This window comes from Nerophis ophidion, linkage group LG04 (assembly GCF_033978795.1).
Source record: "Nerophis ophidion isolate RoL-2023_Sa linkage group LG04, RoL_Noph_v1.0, whole genome shotgun sequence".
NCBI lineage: Eukaryota > Metazoa > Chordata > Actinopteri > Syngnathiformes > Syngnathidae > Nerophis > Nerophis ophidion.
This window is the reverse complement of record NC_084614.1, coordinates 84,884,473-84,905,919: the sequence shown is the minus strand read 5'-3', so window position 1 is coordinate 84,905,919 and position 21,447 is coordinate 84,884,473. Positions and strand designations below refer to the sequence as shown.

At 36.2% G+C, this 21,447-nt stretch overlaps 1 protein-coding gene across 3 annotated transcripts in view; it reads left to right on the top strand.

The window, feature by feature from the left end:
- The window catches only part of LOC133552099 (low-density lipoprotein receptor-related protein 8-like), a 242,223-nt gene that overhangs the window by 178,830 nt on the left and 41,946 nt on the right, over positions 1-21,447 (top strand). For all 3 annotated transcript variants that reach the window (XM_061899427.1, XM_061899428.1, XM_061899426.1), the window contains exons 10-12: positions 6,521-6,692; positions 10,811-11,038; positions 20,834-20,952. In XM_061899427.1, coding sequence (XP_061755411.1) covers positions 6,521-6,692; positions 10,811-11,038; positions 20,834-20,952 — 519 coding nt within the window. The remainder of the gene's footprint in view (positions 1-6,520; positions 6,693-10,810; positions 11,039-20,833; positions 20,953-21,447) is intronic.

Here is a 21,447-nt window from a genome sequence, read left to right as displayed (position 1 = left end):
TGTATATATGAATATACATGTGTATGTATTTATGTATATACATGTGTATGTATATATGTATATTTCTATACATGTACATGTATATGCATATATGTATATTTATATATGTATATGTCTTTATATGTATATTTATATGAGATAGGCACCAGCGCCCCCCGCGACCCCAAAGGTAATAAGCGGTAGAGGATGGATGGATGTATGTATATATATATATATCTGTTTGTGTGTATATGTATGTGTAAATATATACATTTATATATGTATGTGTATATATGTATATTTATCTATGTATATGTATTTGTATCTATATATGTATATCTATATGTATGTATATATGTATATTTCTATACATGTATATGTATATGTCTTTATATGTATATTTATATGAGATAGGCACCAGCGTCCCCAAAGTTAATAAGCGGTAGAAGATGGATGGATGGATGGATGGATGGATATATATATATGTATGTGTTTGTGTGTATATGTATGTGTAAATATGTATATTTATATATGTATGTGTGTATATATGTATATTTATGTATGTATATGTATTTGTATCTATATATGTATATTTATATATGTATGTGTATGTATATATGTATATTTCTATACGTGTATAAGTATATGTACATGTGTTTATATGTATATTTATATGAGATAGGCACCAGCGTCCCCCCGCGACCCCAAAGGTAATAAGCGGTAGAAGATGGATGGATGGATGGATGGATGGATGGATGGATGTAGATATGTGTGTGTGTATATATGTATGTGTAAATACGTATATTTATATATGTATGTGTATATATGTATATTTATGTATGTATGTCTATCTATGTGTATATAACTATATTTACATGTGTGTATGTATGTATATATGCAGAATAGAATAGAATAGAATGCACTTTATCGTCCTTATATTTGCATATAACGAGATTAAAGACTCCAACTTAAGGTGCGGTAGTGGGAACAAATATGGGGTGAAATAAATGACATAAGAGGTAAAAAGGAAAAACTAACAATTGAAATAAACAGACTACTATCCAATAAAAATAATACGCAATCCTGTACAATATACAAAACACTATAGAAGTACAAAATACTGTACAATATACACAGCAAGACGGGAGTACCGAAGCAATAAATAACAATCAGTGTCGGACGTATTGCACTCGATTTAAGGCAGGGTGGGATGAATGCCATGTGTATATGTATGTATATATGTATATATCTATATATGTATATACATACTACACATGTGTATATGTATGTATATATGTATATATCTATATATGTATATACATACTACACATGTGTATATGTATGTATATATGTATATATGTATATATGTGTATAAAGCATATTTAGTACATAGTCTCTGGCCCACTAGGAAGTGTTTGAAAAGGAGACTACAATCCTCCCAGGTACTCTAAAATAGTGAAGTCTCCACTCTGCACGGTCAGGTGCTCGTCGACGACTAAAAAAGACGACCGCATATCCACTTTGTCGCCCGCTCGAGATTGGGTCCCATTTTGCAGCTCCTAATTGGTGTCATCCCTCAGTCAGCAGCAGTCACACTGTCGGCTTTTTATCACCGCGCACAGTTGCTCAAGGGTCATTTGTCATGGGCGGTGCGGGGGAGGGTGAAACCCCACTCCTGCATCGCCCTTCCCGATGTCAGCGGGTGACACATGCGACAAACTCTTGAGTCGTGGTGGAGGATGATCACCTTTGCTTTTAGTTGGTCGCTGGATTTGTGCAAAACGAAGAAGACTTGCTGACTTGTGGACCCTGGCCGGTGTTTGTCAGGGAGGGCAGTCTGTAAATATGTTCTGCTTCTTCCCTCGGAGATGTTCGCTAAAGACGCTCGTTAAAGATGGAGTCAAATGTTGTCACTTAGTCCCTGTGGCTGATTGAATTTGTTGCACTCATGCTGAGCTGATGTGCCCTGCAGTGTGTGTCTGTGTGTGTGTGTGTGTGTGTGTGTGTGTGTGTGTGTGTGTGTGTGTGTGTGTGTGTGTGTGTGTGTGTGTGTGTGTGTGTGTGTGTGTGTGTGTGTGTGTGTGTGTGTGTGTGTGTGTGTGTGTGTGTGTGTTCCTGTATTTCTACCCTTCTTGAGACACCAACCAGGAAAAGTAGCTTCCATATGAGGAGGTGTGAACAAGTTAGGAAAACCATTGCATCTAATAAAGAATGTCTTATTTGCACCCCCTGGTGGTGAAATCGATCAAAATTAAGGTGGTTCCCAAAAAAGACTGTGTGTCGGTTTTAAAAGTGCTCCCCTTTCTGGTCAACATATGAAATAACAAGTGTGTGGAAGAAATTGAAATTTGCCCCCTTTGGCCAAAATGTATTTAAACAACAACAAAAATAAGTATAAAGAGACATACTGTAATAACTTGAAGTAAATAATGAAGATTAAAAACCAAATACAAACAAAAAAAACAACTAAAAGCATTTTTTTCCTCACAATGTGTCGACTTTTTTTATTATAAAATTGGGAATGATTTCTCATATTCTTTCTGTTTCTGTAGTATTGCCATATTTTCTCGTAAAATTATTACTTTTTCATGTAAAATTATTACTTTTTAATGCAAAAATGGCAACGTTTGTCATATAAAATTCTGACTCTTACCACAATATTGACAATTTTTTGGTTGTAAAAAAGTGAAATTTTTTTTGTTGTTATCATTTTGCCAAGTAAAATTCGGATTGTTACTATAACATTGCCAACATTTTAAAGTTTTCTTATAAAATTGTGACTTCTGTCGGGTAAGATTACGACTCTTTTCATGAAATTGCCAAAATGTTAAACTTTTCTTATCAAATTGCGACTGTCATTGAGTAAAATTCCAACTTTTATTCATATATTGCACAAATGTTCCGTTTTTCTTGTAAAATTTTGACTTGCGTTGAGTAAAATTATGACTTGTATTATAACATTCCCAAAATTCACAATTTTTCTTGTGAAATTGTGAACGTTTTCTTGTGAAATTCCAACTCCTTTTTCACAACACGCTTATTAATATTTGCATAGTATGTATATATTATTAATGTTGTAAATACAAAACTTCATATATCTAGAAAGGGTGGTCCTAAAGAGACATTTTTCAGCGGTCTCAAGAAGGTCAGAAATACAAGATAGTTGCCCTTTCCCAAAGTAGTTGGGAAAGGGCATGTTCACCACTGTGTTACATCACCTTTTGTAATAGATAATTGTCCCATTTGCACCCCTGGTGGCGAAATCTATCAAAATTAGGGTGGTCCCCCTCAAAAAAATGACTGTCAACATATGAAATAACAAGTGTGTGTAAGAAATAAAAATTCGCCCCTTTGGCCAAAATTGATTTAAAATAAATACATTTGTATATAGAGACATACTGTAATAACGTTAAGTAAATAAGGAAGATTAAAAACAATTACACACAAACTACAACTAAAATCAACTTTTTCTTATACTATAAAATTTGGAAAAATGTCTAATACTCTTTCTGTGTTTGTAATATTGCAATATTTTCTTGTAAAATTATAACTTTTCAATGCAAAATGGACTTTTTTCACAATATTGCCAATTTTTGGGAGTAAAATTATGACTTTTGTCAAGTGAAATTCCGATTATTGTTGTGATATTGCCAACATTTTAAAGTTTTCTTATAAAATTGTGACTTCTGTCGGGTAAGATTACGACTCTTTTCATGAAATTGCCAAAATGTTCAACTTTTCTTATCAAATTGCGACTGTCATTGAGTAAAATTCCAACTTTTATCACAATATTGCACAAATGTTCTGTTTTCTTGTAAAATTTTGACTTGTGTTGAGTAAAATTATGACTTGTATTATAACATTCCCAAAATTCACAATTTTTCTTGAGAAATTCCAATGCTTTTTTTCCACAACACACTTATTAATATTTGCATAGTATGTATATATTATTAATGTTGTAAATACAAAACTTCATATATCTAGAAAGGGTGGTCCTAAAGAGACATTTTTCAGCGGTCTCAAGAAGGTCAGAAATACAAGATTGCGTGTGTGTGTGTGTGTGTGTGTGTGTGTGTGACTGCCACAGTGTTTGCCAACAATCTGCTGATGCCCCCCCGCCCCCCCCATACCACTCGGCCCCCAACATCTGCAGGGGGTCATTGGCCTGTCGTCCAAAATGTGGTTCTGGGCCAATCAGGACCCGATCCAGCATCTGTGTCTCTGCCAGGGATCGTGTCCTAAAGGATGCTTCCGTGCAAACGCGCCTTTTGGCCTTTTTCTGGGGTCTGGTCGCAGATAACGACAATAATAACAACAACAACAATTGAGGGTCTAATTAAAATGCAAGCCGGGCGACCTCATCTCCAAAAATAGACCCGACCGTCCCCAAATTGAGACGAGGACACACTTGGGTGGAAGCCATCGTCGCTAATGGCTAAATGCTAACGACCATGTCTAAATGAGCTCTATTTGTTTTCCCCCCCCCATTATTTTTGTTCCATCTTATTTTGAAAAACCGTTACATTTCACCTTCGGCGGTGGAGGAAAATGTGCTTCGGCGCAGTGTTGATAGTAGTGAGGGGCGGTTGGTAGAGTGGCCGTGCCAGCGACTCCAGGGTTCCAGGTTCGAGCCCCGCTTCCGCCATGCTGATCACTGGCGTTGTGCCCTTGGGCAAGACACTTTACCCACCTGCTCCCAGTGCCACCCACTGGGTTTCACTATGTAAAAGAGAGTAGCTAGAGGTAGAAAATAGATTGGAAAGGAAAGATTAAAAAAATAATAATAATACTGTATTTCTTTGAATTGCTGCCGGAGCGCTAATTAATTTCAAACCTTTACAAAAGGCATGCGGTAAAAGTAAGCATGCGATATTTATTTTAAAACCTCTTCTCACTCCGGCGTTAAATTTAGGCCTGTGCTTATAAATTTGAGTGTGATGTAAGGATACCATCATGAAAAGCACATTTAATAAAAAAAACTTTATTATGGTCTTACCTTTACTTATAAATGAAGTCCGTGCGCCGCTCCTTCTGATCAAACGCATCGATAACTTGTTTATAGAAGTCTTCCTTATCTTTCTTCAGTTTTAAAAGTGGGGCGGTACAGCTCGGTTGGTAGAGCAACTTGAGGGTTGCAGGTTCGATTCCCGCTTCCGCCATCCTAGTCACTGGCGTCGTGTCCTTGGGCAAGACACTTTACCCACCTGCTCCCAGTGCCACCCACACTGGTTTAAATGTAACTTAGATATTGGGTTTCACTATGTAAAGTGCTTTGAGTCACTCGAGAAAAGCGCTATATAAATATAATTCACTACACTTCATGTGCAGCTCCTTCTGATCAAAAGCATCGATAACTTGTTTATAGAAGTCTTCCTTATCTTTCTTCAGTTTTAAAAGTCTCTCTGTCTCGATGGAGATCTTCCTTTATTACCTCCTGCTTTGATTGAAAGTCCAGTTTAGAAAAAAAAAATATTTTAGAAATGTAATCCCCCATGTTAAAAGTGCAAGCGAGAGGAAAAAACAAACGATCGCTGCTTGTTGTCGAGTAGTCGCAAGAAGGATCACTAGCGCCCTCTACCACCAGGAGGCGGGAGTCATTTAATGACTCATATTTGACACACGCAGCTACGGTATATTAATAAAACATAGCTGCTTGCTGTTCTTTCTAGCATATTCAATAGCTTGGACCTTAAATCCTACTGAATAGCTCTTAATCTTCTTCCCTTTATGTGATTTCAAATGATTGAACTCAGCCTCCTCCATTTTGAAAATGATGACAGGCGAAGTGTCACTCGTGACGTGACGAGTTTGACCCTGTGGAAATTCTAGGCCTATGTTAGTTATTTGGCGAAACGGGTTTGACCCGGCGGAAATTCTAGACATGTGCTAATAAAAAATAATATTTTGTGAAACGAGTTTGACCCGGCGTTAATCCTGAGCCGGCGGTAATGCTAACTATTTTGCTAATCGAATTTGACCCGGCAGTATTAGTAAGCAGGCGCATACTATATACCCGGCGGCAATTCAAGGAAATACAGTTGTGATAGAAAATAGATTGGAAAGGAAAGATTTACAAAATGAATAATAATCAAAAAATAAAAAAATATGTTTTATAATTTTTTATTTTTAACTTGGAACTTCCCGCCGGCCGGATTTTGGACGTAATTTGGGGGACCCCTATTCTTTATTCTCAATGAAACATCCATGTTTTGTTGTGTGCTCGCTTACGGGTTCTTCATTTATTGAACAGGCGTCATTTATTTTAACCTGCAGTCCAGACTTATCTCTTATGTGTGACTGCCATCTACTGGTCACACTTGTCATTACACCACGCACCAAATAACATTGCTTGGAGGTCAGTCAGCACAACACGTGCATTGTTTGCACCAGTTTTTGACTAGATTTTAAGTGCACCTTAAAGTCCGAAAAATAGAGTTAAAATTTTTGTTTTTAATGAAACTGGCCTACTACGCTACTGCATTTTATCCACTTATGAAGAAAGCAGCTAATAAAAGATCCCCCCCCCTTCCTTTCCCGCCAGGAAAAAGCCCGTACATCCTGTTCACCAACCGACACGAGATCCGGCGCATGGACCTGGTGAAGCGGGACTACAGCCAGGTGGTATCCACCCAGAAGAACGCCGTGGCCCTGGACCTGGACGTGGCCAACAACCGGGTCTTCTGGTGCGACCGTTTCCATCGGAAAATCTACAGGTATGGCCACGCCACATACATGCCAGGATTCTGATCTTACCTTCTTGTGCAAGTCGCTCCTTGGCCTGGAAGATTCGACCCGTTTTTTTTTGCCCCGGGTCAGGTCTAATTGGAACAGGATGTTCTGTTTTTTCGGAATAAAAGGGAGATCTCGAGGGGGAATAAAAAGGAAAATCCTGTTTTGGAAGCCCTCACCTCACACCTCCGTCAGGGTGACATCATCGGCGAGAGGGCCCGCCCCCCCCCAGCGAGGTCTTGTCGGTCCTGATAAGTGTTCCGGGAGGACTCTAACCTCGGCGTGAACCTGCTCGGTGCAGGACTCACTCGCCGTGCGGCGCCATGTCGAAGAAACGCTTTTTCTCAGCAAAAATAAACCTTGGGCCTGGGATTTTTAGTACCGTATTTTCCGGACTATAGAGCGCATATGAGTTGGGAAATTGCGTTTGATGTAAATATAAACGGAATACAATGATTTGCAAATCCTTTTCAACCCATATTCAGTTGAATATGCTACAAAGACAACATATTTGATGTTCAAACTCATAAACTTTAACTTGGAATTAACTTAGAATTTCATGGCTGCAACACATGCCAAAGTAGTTGGGAAAGGGCATGTTCACCACTGTGTTACATCACCTTTTCTTTTAACAACACTCAATAAACGTTTGGGAACTGAGGAAACTAATTGTTGAAGCTTTGAAAGTGGAATTCTTTCCAATTCTTGTTTTATGTAGAGCTTCAGTCCTTCAACAGTCCGGGGTCTCCGCTGTCCTATTTTACGCTTCACACATTTTCCATGGGAGACAGGTCTGGACTGCAGGCGGGCCAGGAAAGTACCCGCACTCTTTTTACGGAGCCACGCTGTTGTAACACATGCTGAATGTGGCTTGGCATTTTCTTGCTGGAATAAGCAGGGGCGTCCATGAAAAAGATGGCAGCATTTGTTGTTCCAAAACCTGTATGTACCTTTCAGCATTAATGGTGCCTTCACAGATGTGTAAGTTACCCATGCCTTGGGCACTAATGCACCCCCATACCATCACACATGCTGGCTTTTACACTTTGCGTCGATAACAGTCTGGATGGTTCGCTTCCCCTTTGGTCCGGATGACACAATGTCGAATATTTCCAAAAACAATTTGAAATGTGGACTCGTCAGACCACAGAACACTTTTCCACTTTGCATCAGTCCATCTTGGATGATCTCGGGCTCAGAAAAGCCGGCGGCGTTTCCGGATGTTGTTGATAAATGGCTTTCGCTTTGCATAGTAGAGCTTTAACTTGCACTTACAGATGTAGCGACCAACTGTAGTTACTGACAGTGGTTTTATGAAGTGTTTCTGAGCGCATGTGGTGATATCCTTTAGAGATTGATGTCGGTTTTTGATACAGTGCCGTCTGAGGGATGGAAGGTCACGGTCATTCAATGTTTACATGCTTTTTTTTTTATTTCTCTTTGCTTTTTGGGGGTTATTGGACCATAATTACAATAAAAACTAAGAATCATCTTTTGATATGATTTACTTAGTCCATAAGTACACAAACGTGTACTTCATGTTTAGTGACATGCAAATTCTTATTTTTACACTCCCCCCCACCCCCAAATTCCATTGTATGTTATACTCTTCTGACACCACCAGATGGTAGTATAAGTGTCCACATAAGTGGCCGTAAGACCCCAATTCAGTCGTGTACACCATCCATCCATCCATTTTCTACGCGTATTCCCTTTTGGGGTCGCAGGGGGGCGCTGGCGCCTATCTCAGCTACAATCGGGCGGAAGGCGGGGTACACCCTGGACAAGTCGCCACCTCATCGCAGGGCCAACACAGATAGACAGACAACATTCACACACTAGGGACCATTTAGTGTTGCCAATCAACCTATCCCCAGGTGCATGTCTTTGGAAGTGGGAGGGAGCCGGAGTACCCGGAGGGAACCCACGCATTCACGGGGAGAACATGCAAACTCCACACAGAAAGATCCCAAGCCTGGATTTGAACTGCAGGAACTTCGTATTGTGAGGCAGACACACTAACCCCTCTCCCACCTTGAAGCCAGTCGTGTACACAATTTTGGAAATAAGAGTGTGGACGCCACAGGCTGTCGTCTCTCGGGTTCAATGGACCACCCAGGAAGGACATTGCTTTTGAGCTAAGTTTGACTCTTGTTTATTTTGCAATAAAGCTTTGTCTTCAGGTCGGATTGCTTTTCCGCTGCTCCTCTCCACTGCTCGTTCACGGTCTGCTTTTCAGCCGCCGCCGTCGTCCTCGGTCGCTCCTCCTCCTTCTGCCCCGATCCCTCCTCCTTCTCCCCTTTTTCTACATCGTGAGGAGATAAGTTAATTATGTACTGGTGCGCGATCCACACACCCGCACATGACCGCGGCGTCGCTCCCGGCTCGGCCGCATTCTCCGCCTCCTCACCGCCATCTTGGGCCGGCTCCGCCTCTCCACAAAAAGCTAAAAAGTGCTGTCCACGTATGTGGCCACTAGGCCTTTAGAGGCTCCAATTTCTTCACATCAAATAATTGACATCATTTTGGGGCTAAATCTAGCATATTTAGGGGGGGTTTTTTTGCCTTAAAAAGTTGTTTTTGTTTGTTTTTTTACCAAAAAGGGCATAAAAAATACCAAAAAATCAGCGATCTACTTAGGCCAGGGGTAGGGAACCTATGGCTCTAGAGCCAGATGTGGCTCTTTTGATGACTGCATCTGGCTCTCGGATAAATCTGAGCTGACATTGCTCAACATGATAAGTAATGAATAATTCCACTTGTAATAAGTGTTAAAAATAATGTTCAAAACATAAAACATTCTCATGCTTTTTTAGTCCATCCATCTGTTTACTACCGCACCTGTTCAAGAAGTTGCGTTAAGAAGTTATTTATTAAAGAAGCATTTAAGCATTTAAGTCTCATCTTAAAACTCATCTGTATACTCTAGCCTTTAAATAGACCTCCTTTTTAGACCAGTTGATCTGCCGCTTCTTTTCTTTCTCCCATGTCCCCCCCCTCCCTTTTGGAGGGGGTCCGGTCCGATGACCATGGATGAAGTACTGACTGTCCAGAGTCGAGACCCAGGATGGACCGCTCGTCGGGACCCAGGATGGACCGCTCGCCTGTATCGGTTGGGGACATCTCTACGCTGCTGATCCGCTTGAGATGGTTTCCTGTGGACGGGACTCTCACTACTGTCTTGGAGCCACTATGGATTGAACTTTCACAGTATCATGTTAGACCCGCTCGACATCCATTGCTTTCGGTCCCCTAGAGGGGGGGGGTTGCCCACATCTGAGGTCCTCTCCAAGGTTTCTCATAGTCAGCATTGTCACTGGCGTCCCACTGGATGTGAATTCTCCCTGCCCACTGGGTGTGAGTTTTCCTTGCCCTTTTGTGGGTTCTTCCCAGGATGTTGTAGTCGTAATGATTTGTGCAGTCCTTTGAGACATTTGTGATTTGGGGCTATATAAATAAACATTGATTGATTGATTGATAAAGATTAGTGTGGGGCTTGTCCTCCTGGGGGTTCTTCAGACCACCAAAGACCAACATGAGAGCCCGTTTCAGGGTTACACTATTGTTTTATTTTTCAATAAGTCTCTCAGTTGCTTTCCAGCAATTGTGTTTTTCTCTTTCGTTCTCGCTCGCGCTCTGGCTCCAGCCCCAACCCCGTCTCTCCTCCTGGCTGCTGCTTATAACAGAGTGACAGGAAATTAGATAACAAGGCCCAGATGGGCCTTCTACGCACCTGTCGCTGATTTCCAGGCCGGTCCTGGCACATCCCCAGTTCGCTGCAGGCCCGCGGGCCACGCCCCCCTCCACAGTTAGCTTCCGAATAACAATGTTATTACAAAGAATAAGAGACCTATTATACTTAAAATGGCTCTTACGGAAATACATTTTAAAATATTTAGCTTTTTTGGCTCTCTCAGCCAAAAAAGGTTCCCGACCCCTGACTTAGGCGTTGAAAGTAAACAAACACAATCTGTATTGACCGAGACCCTTTCGTTGCCCTGGGACTTTTACCAGGATCCCTAATGGTTAAACTGAACCGTTTTGGATGGTTTGCTTCTCAAAAGAAATATTAATGTTCTTAACCCCGGTCTGCTTCCACCAGTGCCTTCATCCACGAGGCGGGCGAGCCGTCCCAGCAGGTGGCGCTGGTGGACGCCTCGCTGCAGACCCCCGTGGGTCTGGCTGTGGACTGGCTGCAGCACAACCTGTACTGGGCCGACTCCGGCGACAAGTCCATCTCGGTGGCCTCGGTGGACGGCACCCGGAGACGCGTCCTCATCGACGCCGACCTCAGCGAGCCCCGAGCCATCGCCTTGGACCCCCATCACGGGTGAGGGTGTGAGCTACTTCTTTTAAAAGTGACCCTTTTAATGTTAACACAGAGTCGTCCGACTAAAATTGTGTACCCTTAAAGGGGAAGTGCACTTTTTCTGCAGTTTTCACCATCATTTGCAAGAGAACACTCCTGTTTTTACTTTCTATGCAATCTAAATTGTAAATAAATGATGATCCAGAAACATATATTTTTGAGCCTGAATATAAAGAGGATGAAGTACAAGTTTTAGAAGCTGCGTGCGAAACAGATTAACACCTTAAGCATCGTGTAGCAGTGTTGCTAAGTGCCCAAACAAGATATGCAAACACTTACTGTACAATGTCTGCTCTCACTGGGATCAAGACTGGCGGGATGTTTATATCTTCCCCCTTTTTCGTGAACAATTCATAATAATCCTCTCGAAGGGTTTTTTCGTTGTATTCCGCCTGTAAAACGCTCTAAAACATTTAAATACACGCTGTAAGTATATATGTTACGCACTAAAACTCATAAAAACATGTAATATTTACATATTTTAATCCTTTTTCAATCCACTTTATTTATATAGCACATTTAAACAACAGTGTTTCCAAAGTGCTGCAAATCGATATTAAAAACAACATTAAAATACTATCCTGAGCTCCACCAATGACTTGAATCAAAACAAAAAATAAAAATAAATACTAATAAATAAAAACAATATAAAATAAATATGATTAAAATCGATTTCAAAGGTGAAACCAATTAAAACGGTAAATAGAAATCAAAGTTTTAAAACACAGAGGGCAACAGAGGACCATACAACTCTCGTAGTGTTAAAAGCCAGAGACTAAAAATGGGTCTTAAGACGAGACTTAAAATACTCCACTGTGGGCGCAGTTTTTTTAAGCGTTTTAATTTTACAGACGCATCACAACGTTCACTTCAACAACAACAAGGCTACTAATCATGGCAGACTTGATGAAATTTAACAAAGACTACTTTAGGACAAATGATGATCCAGAAACGTATATTTTTGAGCCTGAAAATAAAGAGGATGAAGTACAAGTTTTAGAAGCTGCGTGCGAAACAGATTAACACCTTAAGCATCGTGTAGCAGTGTTGCTAAGTGCTCAAACAAGATATGCAAACACTTACTGTACAATGTCTGCTCTCACTGGGATCAAGACTGGCGGGATGTTTATATCTTCCCCCTTTTTCGTGAACAATTCATAATAATCCTCTCGAAGGGTTTTTTCGTTGTATTCCGCCTGTAAAACGCTCTAAAACATTTAAATACACGCTGTAAGTATATATGTTACGCACTAACACGCATAAAAACATGTAATATTTACATATTTTAATCATTTTTCAATCCACTTTATTTATATAGCACATTTAAACAACAAAGTGTTTCCAAAGTGCTGCAAATCAATATTAAAAACAACATTAAAATACTATCCTGAGCTCCACCAATGACTGAATAAAAAAAAAAAATGTAAATAAATACTAATAAATAAAAACATATAAAATAAATATGATTAAAATCGATTTTAAGGGTGAAACCAATTAAAACGGTAAATAGAAATCAAAGTTTTAAAACACAGAGGGCAACAGAGGACCATACAACTCACATAGTGTTAAAAGCCAGATAATAAAAATGGGTCTTAAGACCAGACTTAAAACACTCCACTGTGGGCCCAGTTATTTTAAGCGTATTAATTTTACAGACTCATCACAACGTTCACTTCAACAACAACAACAAGGCTACTAATCATGGCAGACTGGATGAGAGTCAACAAAGAATACTTTAGGACAAATGATGATCCAGAAACGTATATTTTTGAGCCTGAATATAAAGAGGATGAAGTACAAGTTTTAGAAGCTGCGTGCGAAACAGATTAACACCTTAAGCATCGTGTAGCAGTGTTGCTAAGTGCCCAAACAAGATATGCAAACACTTACTGTACAATGTCTGCTCTCACTGGGATCAAGACTGGCGGGATGTTTATATCTTCCCCCTTTTTCGTGAATAATTCATTATAATCCTCTCGAAAGGTTGAGAAAAAAGGTTTTTTTTTGTTGTATTCCGCCTGTAAAACGCTCTAAAACATTTAAATACACGCTGTAAGTATATATGTTACGCACTAACACGCATAAAAACATGTAATATTTACATATTTTAATCATTTTTCAATCCACTTTATTTATATAGCACATTTAAACAACAAAATGTTTCCAAAGTGCTGCAAATCAATATTAAAAACAACATTAAAATACTATCCTGAGCTCCACCAATGACTGAATAAAAAAAAAATGTAAATAAATACTAATAAATAAAAACATATCAAATAAATATGATTAAAATCGATTTTAAGGGTGAAACCAATTAAAACAGTAAATAGAAATCAAAGTTTTAAAACACAGAGGGCAACAGAGGACCATACAACTCACGTAGTGTTAAAAGCCAGATAATAAAAATGGGTCTTAAGACCAGACTTAAAACACTACACTGTGGGCGCAGTTTTTTTAAGCGTATTAATTTTACAGACGCATCACAACGTTCACTTCAACAACAACAACAAGGCTACTAATCATGGCAGACTTGATGAGAGTCAACAAAGACTACTTCGGGACAAATGATGATCCAGAAACGTATATTTTTGAGCCTGAACATAAAGAGGATGAAGTACAAGTTTTAGAAGCTGCGTGCGAAACAGATCAACACCTTAAGCATCGTGTTGCTAAGTGCTCAAACAAGATATGCAAACACTTACTGTACAATGTCTGCTCTCACTGGGATAAAGACTGGCGGGATGTTTATATCTTCCCCTTTTACGTGAACAATTCATAATAATCCTCTCGAAGGGTTGAGAAAGTTTTTTTTTCGTTGTATTCCGCCTGTAAAACGCTCTAAAACATTTAAATACACGCTGTAAGTATATATGTTACGCACTAAAACTCATAAAAACATGTAATATTTACATATTTTAATAATTTTTCAATCCACTTTATTTATATAGCACATTTAAACAACAAAGTGTTTCCAAAGTGCTGCAAATCAATATTAAAAACAACATTAAAATATTATCCTGAGCTCCACCAATGACTTGAATCAAAACAAAAAATAAAAATAAATACTAATAAATAAAAACAGTATAAAATAAATATGATTAAAATCGATTTTAAGGGTGAAACCAATTAAAACAGTAAATAGAAATCAAAGTTTTAAAACACAGAGGGCAACAGAGGACTATACAACTCACGTCGTGTTAAAAGCCAGAGACTAAAAATGGGTCTTAAGACCAGACTTAAAACACTCCACTGTGGGCGCAGTTTTATTAAGCGTATTAATTTTACGGACGCATCACAACGTTCACTTCAACAACAACAACAAGGCTACTAATCATGGCAGACTTGATGAGCGTCAACAAAGAATACTTCGGGACAAATGATGATCCAGAAACGTATATTTTTGAGCCTGAAAATAAAGAGGATGAAGTACAAGTTTTAGAAGCTGCGTGCGAAACAGGTTAACACCTTTAGCATCGTGTAGCAGTGTTGCTAAGTGCCCAAACAAGATATGCAAACACTTACTGTACAATGTCTGCTCTCACTGGGATCAAGACTGGCGGGATGTTTATATCTTCCCCCTTTTACGTGAACAATTCATAATAATCCTCTCGAAGGGTTTTTTCGTTGTATTCCGCCTGTAAAACGCTCTAAAACATTTAAATACACGCTGTAAGTATATATGTTACGCACTAACATACATAAAAACATGTAATATTTACATATTTTAATCATTTTTCAATCCACTTTATATATATAGCACATTTAAACAACAAAATGTTTCCAAAGTGCTGCAAATCAATATTAAAAACAACATTAAAATACTATCCTGAGCTCCACCAATGACTTGAATCAAAACAAAAAATAAAAATAAATACTAATAAATAAAAACAGTATAAAATAAATATGATTAAAATCGATTTTAAGGGTGAAACCAATTAAAACAGTAAATAGGAATCAAAGTTTTAAAACACAGAGGGCAACAGAGGACCATACAACTCACGTCGTGTTAAAAGCCAGATAATAAAAATGGGTCTTAAGACCAGACTTAAAACACTCCACTGTGGGCGCAGTTTTATTAAGCGTTTTAATTTTACAGACGCATGACAACGTTCACTTCAACAACAACAACAAGGCTACTAATCATGGCAGACTTGATGAGAGTCAACAAAGACTACTTCGGGACAAATGATGATCCAGAAACGTATATTTTTGAGCCTGAATATGAAGAGGATGAAGTACAAGTTTTAGAAGCTGCGTGCGAAACAGATTAACATATTTAGCATCGTGTAGCAGTGTTGCTAAGTGCTCAAACAAGATATGCAAACACTTACTGTACAATGTCTGCTCTCACTGGGATCAAGACTGGCGGGATGTTTATATCTTCCCCTTTTTCGTGAACAATTCATAATAATCCTCTCGAAGGGTTTTTTCGTTGTATTCCGCCTGTAAAACGCTCTAAAACATTTAAATACACGCTGTAAGTATATATGTTACGCACTAACATTCATAAAAACATGTAATATTTACATATTTTAATCATTTTTCAATCCGCTTTATTTATATAGCACATTTAAACAACAAAGTGTTTCCAAAGTGCTGCAAATCAATATTAAAAACAACATTAAAATACTATCCTGAGCTCCACCAATGACTTGAATAAAAACAAAAAACTAAAATAAATACTAATAAATAAAAACAATATAAAATAAATATGATTAAAATCGATTTTAAGGGTGAAACCAATTAAAACAGTAAATAGAAATCAAAGTTTTAAAACACAGAGGGCAACAGAGGACCATACAACTCACGTCGTGTTAAAAGCCGGAGACTAAAAATGGGTCTTAAGACGGGACTTAAAACACTCCACTGTGGGCGCGTTATTTTAAGCGTTTTAATTTTACAGACGCATCACAACGTTCACTTCAACAACAACAACAAGGCTACTAATCATGGCAGACTTAATGAGAGTCAACAAAGACTACTTCGGGACAAATGATGATCCAGAAACGTATATTTTTGAGCCTGAATATAAAGAGGATGAAGTACAAGTTTTAGAAGCTGCGTGCGAAACAGGTTAACACCTTTAGCATCGTGTAGCAGTGTTGCTAAGTGCCCAAACAAGATATGCAAACACTTACTGTACAATGTCTGCTCTCACTGGGATCAAGACTGGCGGGATGTTTATATCTTCCCCTTTTTCGTGAACAATTCATCATAATCCTTTGGAAAGGTTGAGAAAAAAGGGGGTTTTTCGTTGTATTCCGCCTGTAAAACGCTCTAAAACATTTAAATACACACTATAAGTATATATGTTACGCACTAACACGCATAAAAACATGTAATATTTACATATTTTAATCATTTTTCAATCCACTTTATTTATATAGCACATTTAAACAACAAAATGTTTCCAAAGTGCTGCAAATCAATATTAAAAACAACATTAAAATACTATCCTGAGTTCCACCAATGACTTGAATAAAAACAAAAAATAAAAATAAATACTAATAAATAAAAACAATATAAAATAAATATGATTAAAATCGATTTTAAGGGTGAAACCAATTAAAACAGTAAATAGAAATCAAAGTTTTAAAACACAGAGGGCAACAGAGGACCATACAACTCACGTCGTGTTAAAAGCCAGGGACTAAAAATGGGTCTTAAGACCAGACTTAAAACACTCCACTGTGGGCGCAGTTTTTTTTAAGCGTATTAATTTTACGGACGCATCACAACGTTCACTTCAACAAAAACAACAACAAGGCTACTAATCATGGCAGACTTGATGAAATTTAACAAAGACTACTTTAGGACAAATGATGATCCAGAAACGTATATTTTTGAGCCTGAAAATAAAGAGGATGAACTACAAATTTTAGAAGCTGCGTGCGAAACAGGTTAACACCTTTAGCATCGTGTAGCAGTGTTGCTAAGTGCTCAAACAAGATACTGTACAATCCTCAATAATTTTATCGGGGGCTTTTTGTTTTGTTTTAAAACTGTTATTGCTTAAAAAACAAAAAAGAATCAAAATCAATGTTGTTATGAACTATTGACCTATTTAAGGCTCCAATTACTTCACATTAAATGTTCCACTTTTAAAACATTTTAGGGAAATATTTCATGTTTTGTATTTGTTATATAAACTTTTTTTTTTTATAAACCGGACATAAAACAACCAAAAAATAACATAGAAAAATAATTAAAATCTATAATTTACAAATTAATCTGAGGTTGATTTAAAGACTTGTGTTAAAAAAAATTAGTAAACAAATTTAAGTTTGACTTATTTTTATGAGTGGGGGCCCTTTTTGATCATCAATAATTGTATTGTTTTTTTGTTTTGTTTTGTTTTTAAACTGTTATTGCAAAAAAAAAAGAATAAAAATCAAGGTTATTTGGAACTATTGACCTATTTGAGGCTCCAATTACTTGACATTAAATATTCCACTTTTAAAACATTTTAGGGAAATATTGCATGTTTTGTATTTGTCATATAAATATTTTTTCTTTTACAAACAGGACATAAAATACACAAAAATACATAAAAATATTATAAAAACCTATAATTGACAAATTTATCTTAGGTTGATTTAGAGACTTATGTGTCTAAAAACTTAAGTGAAAAAATTTAAGTTTGACTTATTTTTATGAATGGGAGATGTTTTCGATCCTCAAGATTTTTATAGTTTTTTGTTTTGTTTTTGTTTTTTTAAACAGTTATTGCTAAAAATATTCAAAATCAATGTTGTTATGAACTATTGACCTATTTAAGGCTCCAATTAATTCACATTAAATATTCCACTTTTAAAACATTTTAGGGAAATATTGCATGTTTTGTATTTGTCATATAAATATTAAAAAAAAGGACATAAAACATACACAAAAAAAACATAGAAAAATATTAAAAATCTTTAATTTACTAATTAATCTGAGGTTGATTTAAAGATTTGTGTTAAAAACTTAAGTTAAAAAAAAATGTTGTTTATCTTACTTTTATGAGTGGGGGAACTTTTCGATCCTCAAGAATGTTATTGTTGTTGTTTTTTGTTGTTTTTTAAAATAGTTATTGCTAAAAAAGAATCAAAATTAATGTTGTTATGAACTATTGACTTATTTAAGGCTCCAATTGCTTCACATTAAATATTCCACTTTTAAAACATTTTAGGGAAATGTTGCATTTTTTGTATTTTTCCTCTAAAAAAATTTTTACAAACAGGACATAAAACAAACAAAAAAAAACATAGAAAAATAATTTTTAAAAATCTATAATTGAAAAATGAGTCTCAGATTTAAGACTTAAGTGTTTAAAGTAAAAAAAATATTAAAAAAAGAATCAAAATCAATGTTGTTATTTTAGGCTGCAAACACTTCACATAAAATATTCCACTTTTAAAATATTTTGGGGAAATATTTCATATTTTGTGTGTTTGTCATATAAGTTTTTTTTGTTTGTTTGTTTTTTACAAAAAGGACATAAAACAAACAACAACAAAAAGATAGAAAAATAATAAAAACCTATAATTGAAAAATTAGTCTAAGATTGATTTAGTGACTTAAGTTTTGAAAGTAAAACATTTAAGTTTGACTTATTTTTTACACTTTTATGAGTAGGGGCCCTTTTCGATCCTCAATAATTTTATTGTTGTTTTTTTTTAATTTGTTTTTAAACTGTTATTGCTAAAACAAAAAAAATAATAATCAAAATTAATGTTGTTATGAACTATTTAAGGCTCCAATTAATTCACATTAAATATTCCACTTTTAAAACATTTTAGGGAAATTTGCATTTTTTGTATTTGTCATATAAACATTTTTTTTTTACAAACAAGACATAAAACAAACGGAAAAAAAACATAGAAAAATAATTTTAAAAAAAAGTATAATCGACAAATGAGTCTCAGATTGATTTTGAGACTTAAGTGTTTAAAGTAAAATAAAAATATTTTAAAAAGAATCGAAATCAATGTTGTTATTTTAGGCTCCAAACACTTCACATAAAATATTCCACTTTTAAAACATTTTGGTGAAATATTTCATAATTGTGTGTTTGTCATATAATTTTTTTATATATTTTTTTTTACAAAAATGACATAAAACAAACAACAACAAAAAGATAGAAAAATAATAAAAACCTATAATTGAAAAATTAGTCTCAGGTTGATTTAGTGACTTAAGTTTTGAAAGTAAAACATTTAAGTTTTACTTATTTTTTACACTTTTATGAGTGGGGGCCCTTTTCGATCCTCAAGAATTCTATTGTTGCTTTTTTATTTATTTGTTTTTAAACTGTTATTGCTAAAAAAAATAATAATAATAATCAAAATTAATGTTGTTATGAACTATTTAAGGCTCCAACTAATTCACATTAAATATTCCACTTTTAAAACATTTTAGGGAAATGTTGCATTTTTTGTATTTTTCCTATAAAAAAATTTTTTACAAACAGGACATAAAACAAACAAAAAAAAACATGTAAAAATAATTTAAAAAAAAATGTATAACTGACAAATGAGTCTCAGATTGATTTTTAGACTTAAGTGTTGAAAGTAAAAAAAAATTTTTTTAAGTTGGACTTATTTTTAACACTTTTATGAGTGGGGGCCCTTTTCGATCCTCAATAATTTTATTGTTGTTTTTTTTATTTGTTTTTAAACTGCTATTGCTAAAAAAAAAAAAAGTATCAAAATTAATGTTGTTATGAACTATTTAAGGCTCCAATTAATTCACATTAAATATTCCACTTTTAAAACATTTTAGGGAAATTTGCATTTTTTGTATTTGTCCTATAAACATTTTTTTTTACAAACAAGACATAAAACAAACAAAAAAAAACCATAGAAAAATAATTAAAAAAAAATGATAATTGACAAATGAATCTCAGATTGATTTTGAGACTTAAGTCTTGAAAGTAAAAAAAAATGTTTTTAAGTTGGACTTATTTTTAACACTTTTATGAGTAGGGGCCCTTTTCGATCCTCAAGAATTTTATTGTTGTTTTTTTTATTTGTTTTTAAATTGCTATTGCTAAAAAAAAAAAAAGAATCAAAATTAATGTTGTTATGAACTATTTAAGGCTCCAACTAATTCACATTAAATATTCCACTTTTAAAACATTTAAGGGAAATGTTGCATTTTTTGTATTTTTCCTATAAACATTTTTTTTACAAACAAGACATAAAACAAACAAAAAAAACCATACAAAAATAATTAAAAAAAAAATGTATAATTGACAAATTAGTCTCAGATTAATTTTGAGACTTAAGTGTTGAAAGTAAAAAAAAATTTTTTTTAAGTTGGACTTATTTTTAACACTTTTATGAGTAGGGACCCTTTTCGATCCTCAAGAATTTTATTGTTGTTTTTTTTAATTTGTTTTCAAACTGTTATTGCTAAAAAAAACCCAAAAAATAATCAAAATTAATGTTGTTATGAAGTATTTAAGGCTCCAATTAATTCACATTAAATATTCCACTTTTAAAACATTTTAGGGAAATTTGCATTTTTTGTATTCGTCCTATAAACATTTTTTTTACAAACAAGACATAAAACAAACAAAAAAAAACATACAAAAATAATTAAAAAAAAATGTATAATTGACAAATGAGTCTCAGATTGATTTTGGGACTTAAGTGTTGAAAGTAAAAAATAATAATTTTTAAGTTGGACTTATTTTTAACACTTTTATGAGTTAAAAATGCATGCAAGATGCAGCAGACCCGCATTGTGACTCCTTAAAACCTGCTCTTTCAGTTTCATGTACTGGTCCGACTGGGGCACCCGGGCCAAGATCGAGAAGTCCGGGATGAACGGAGTGGACCGGCAGGTTCTGGTGGCGGACCACATCGAGTGGCCCAATGGGGTCACTCTGGGTGAGAGCACACCTGCAATGTCGCCGAACGTCTTTCAAGTCAAAACTTTCAAGGGTTCTGGAATTTGCTGCTGATAGACGAACACAGTAAGGCTGGCGGCCCCCCGGGGCCCAAATCCAGCAGGGTACCGGCCCCCGAGTTCAGTTCAAAACTTAGCGGACAAACCAGTTTAGCAGCAAATTCCTAAAAACGCTGAATAGCTCATGTTGTATCGAGCAGGGGTTCTTTAACCTTTTTGACCTCGGGGGCCCAACTTTACCACTACAAAGGGGCCCGGGACCAGCACCGGCCCCCGAGTTCAGTTCAAAACTTAGCGGACAAACCAGTTTAGCTGCAAACTCCTAAAAACGCTGAAAAGCTCCTGTTATATCGAGCAGGGGTTCTTAACTTTTTTTACCTCGGGGGCCCAACTTTACCACTACAAAGGGGCCCGGGACCGGCATCGGCCCCCGAGTTCAGTTCAAAACTTAGCGGACAAACCAGTTTAGCTGCAAA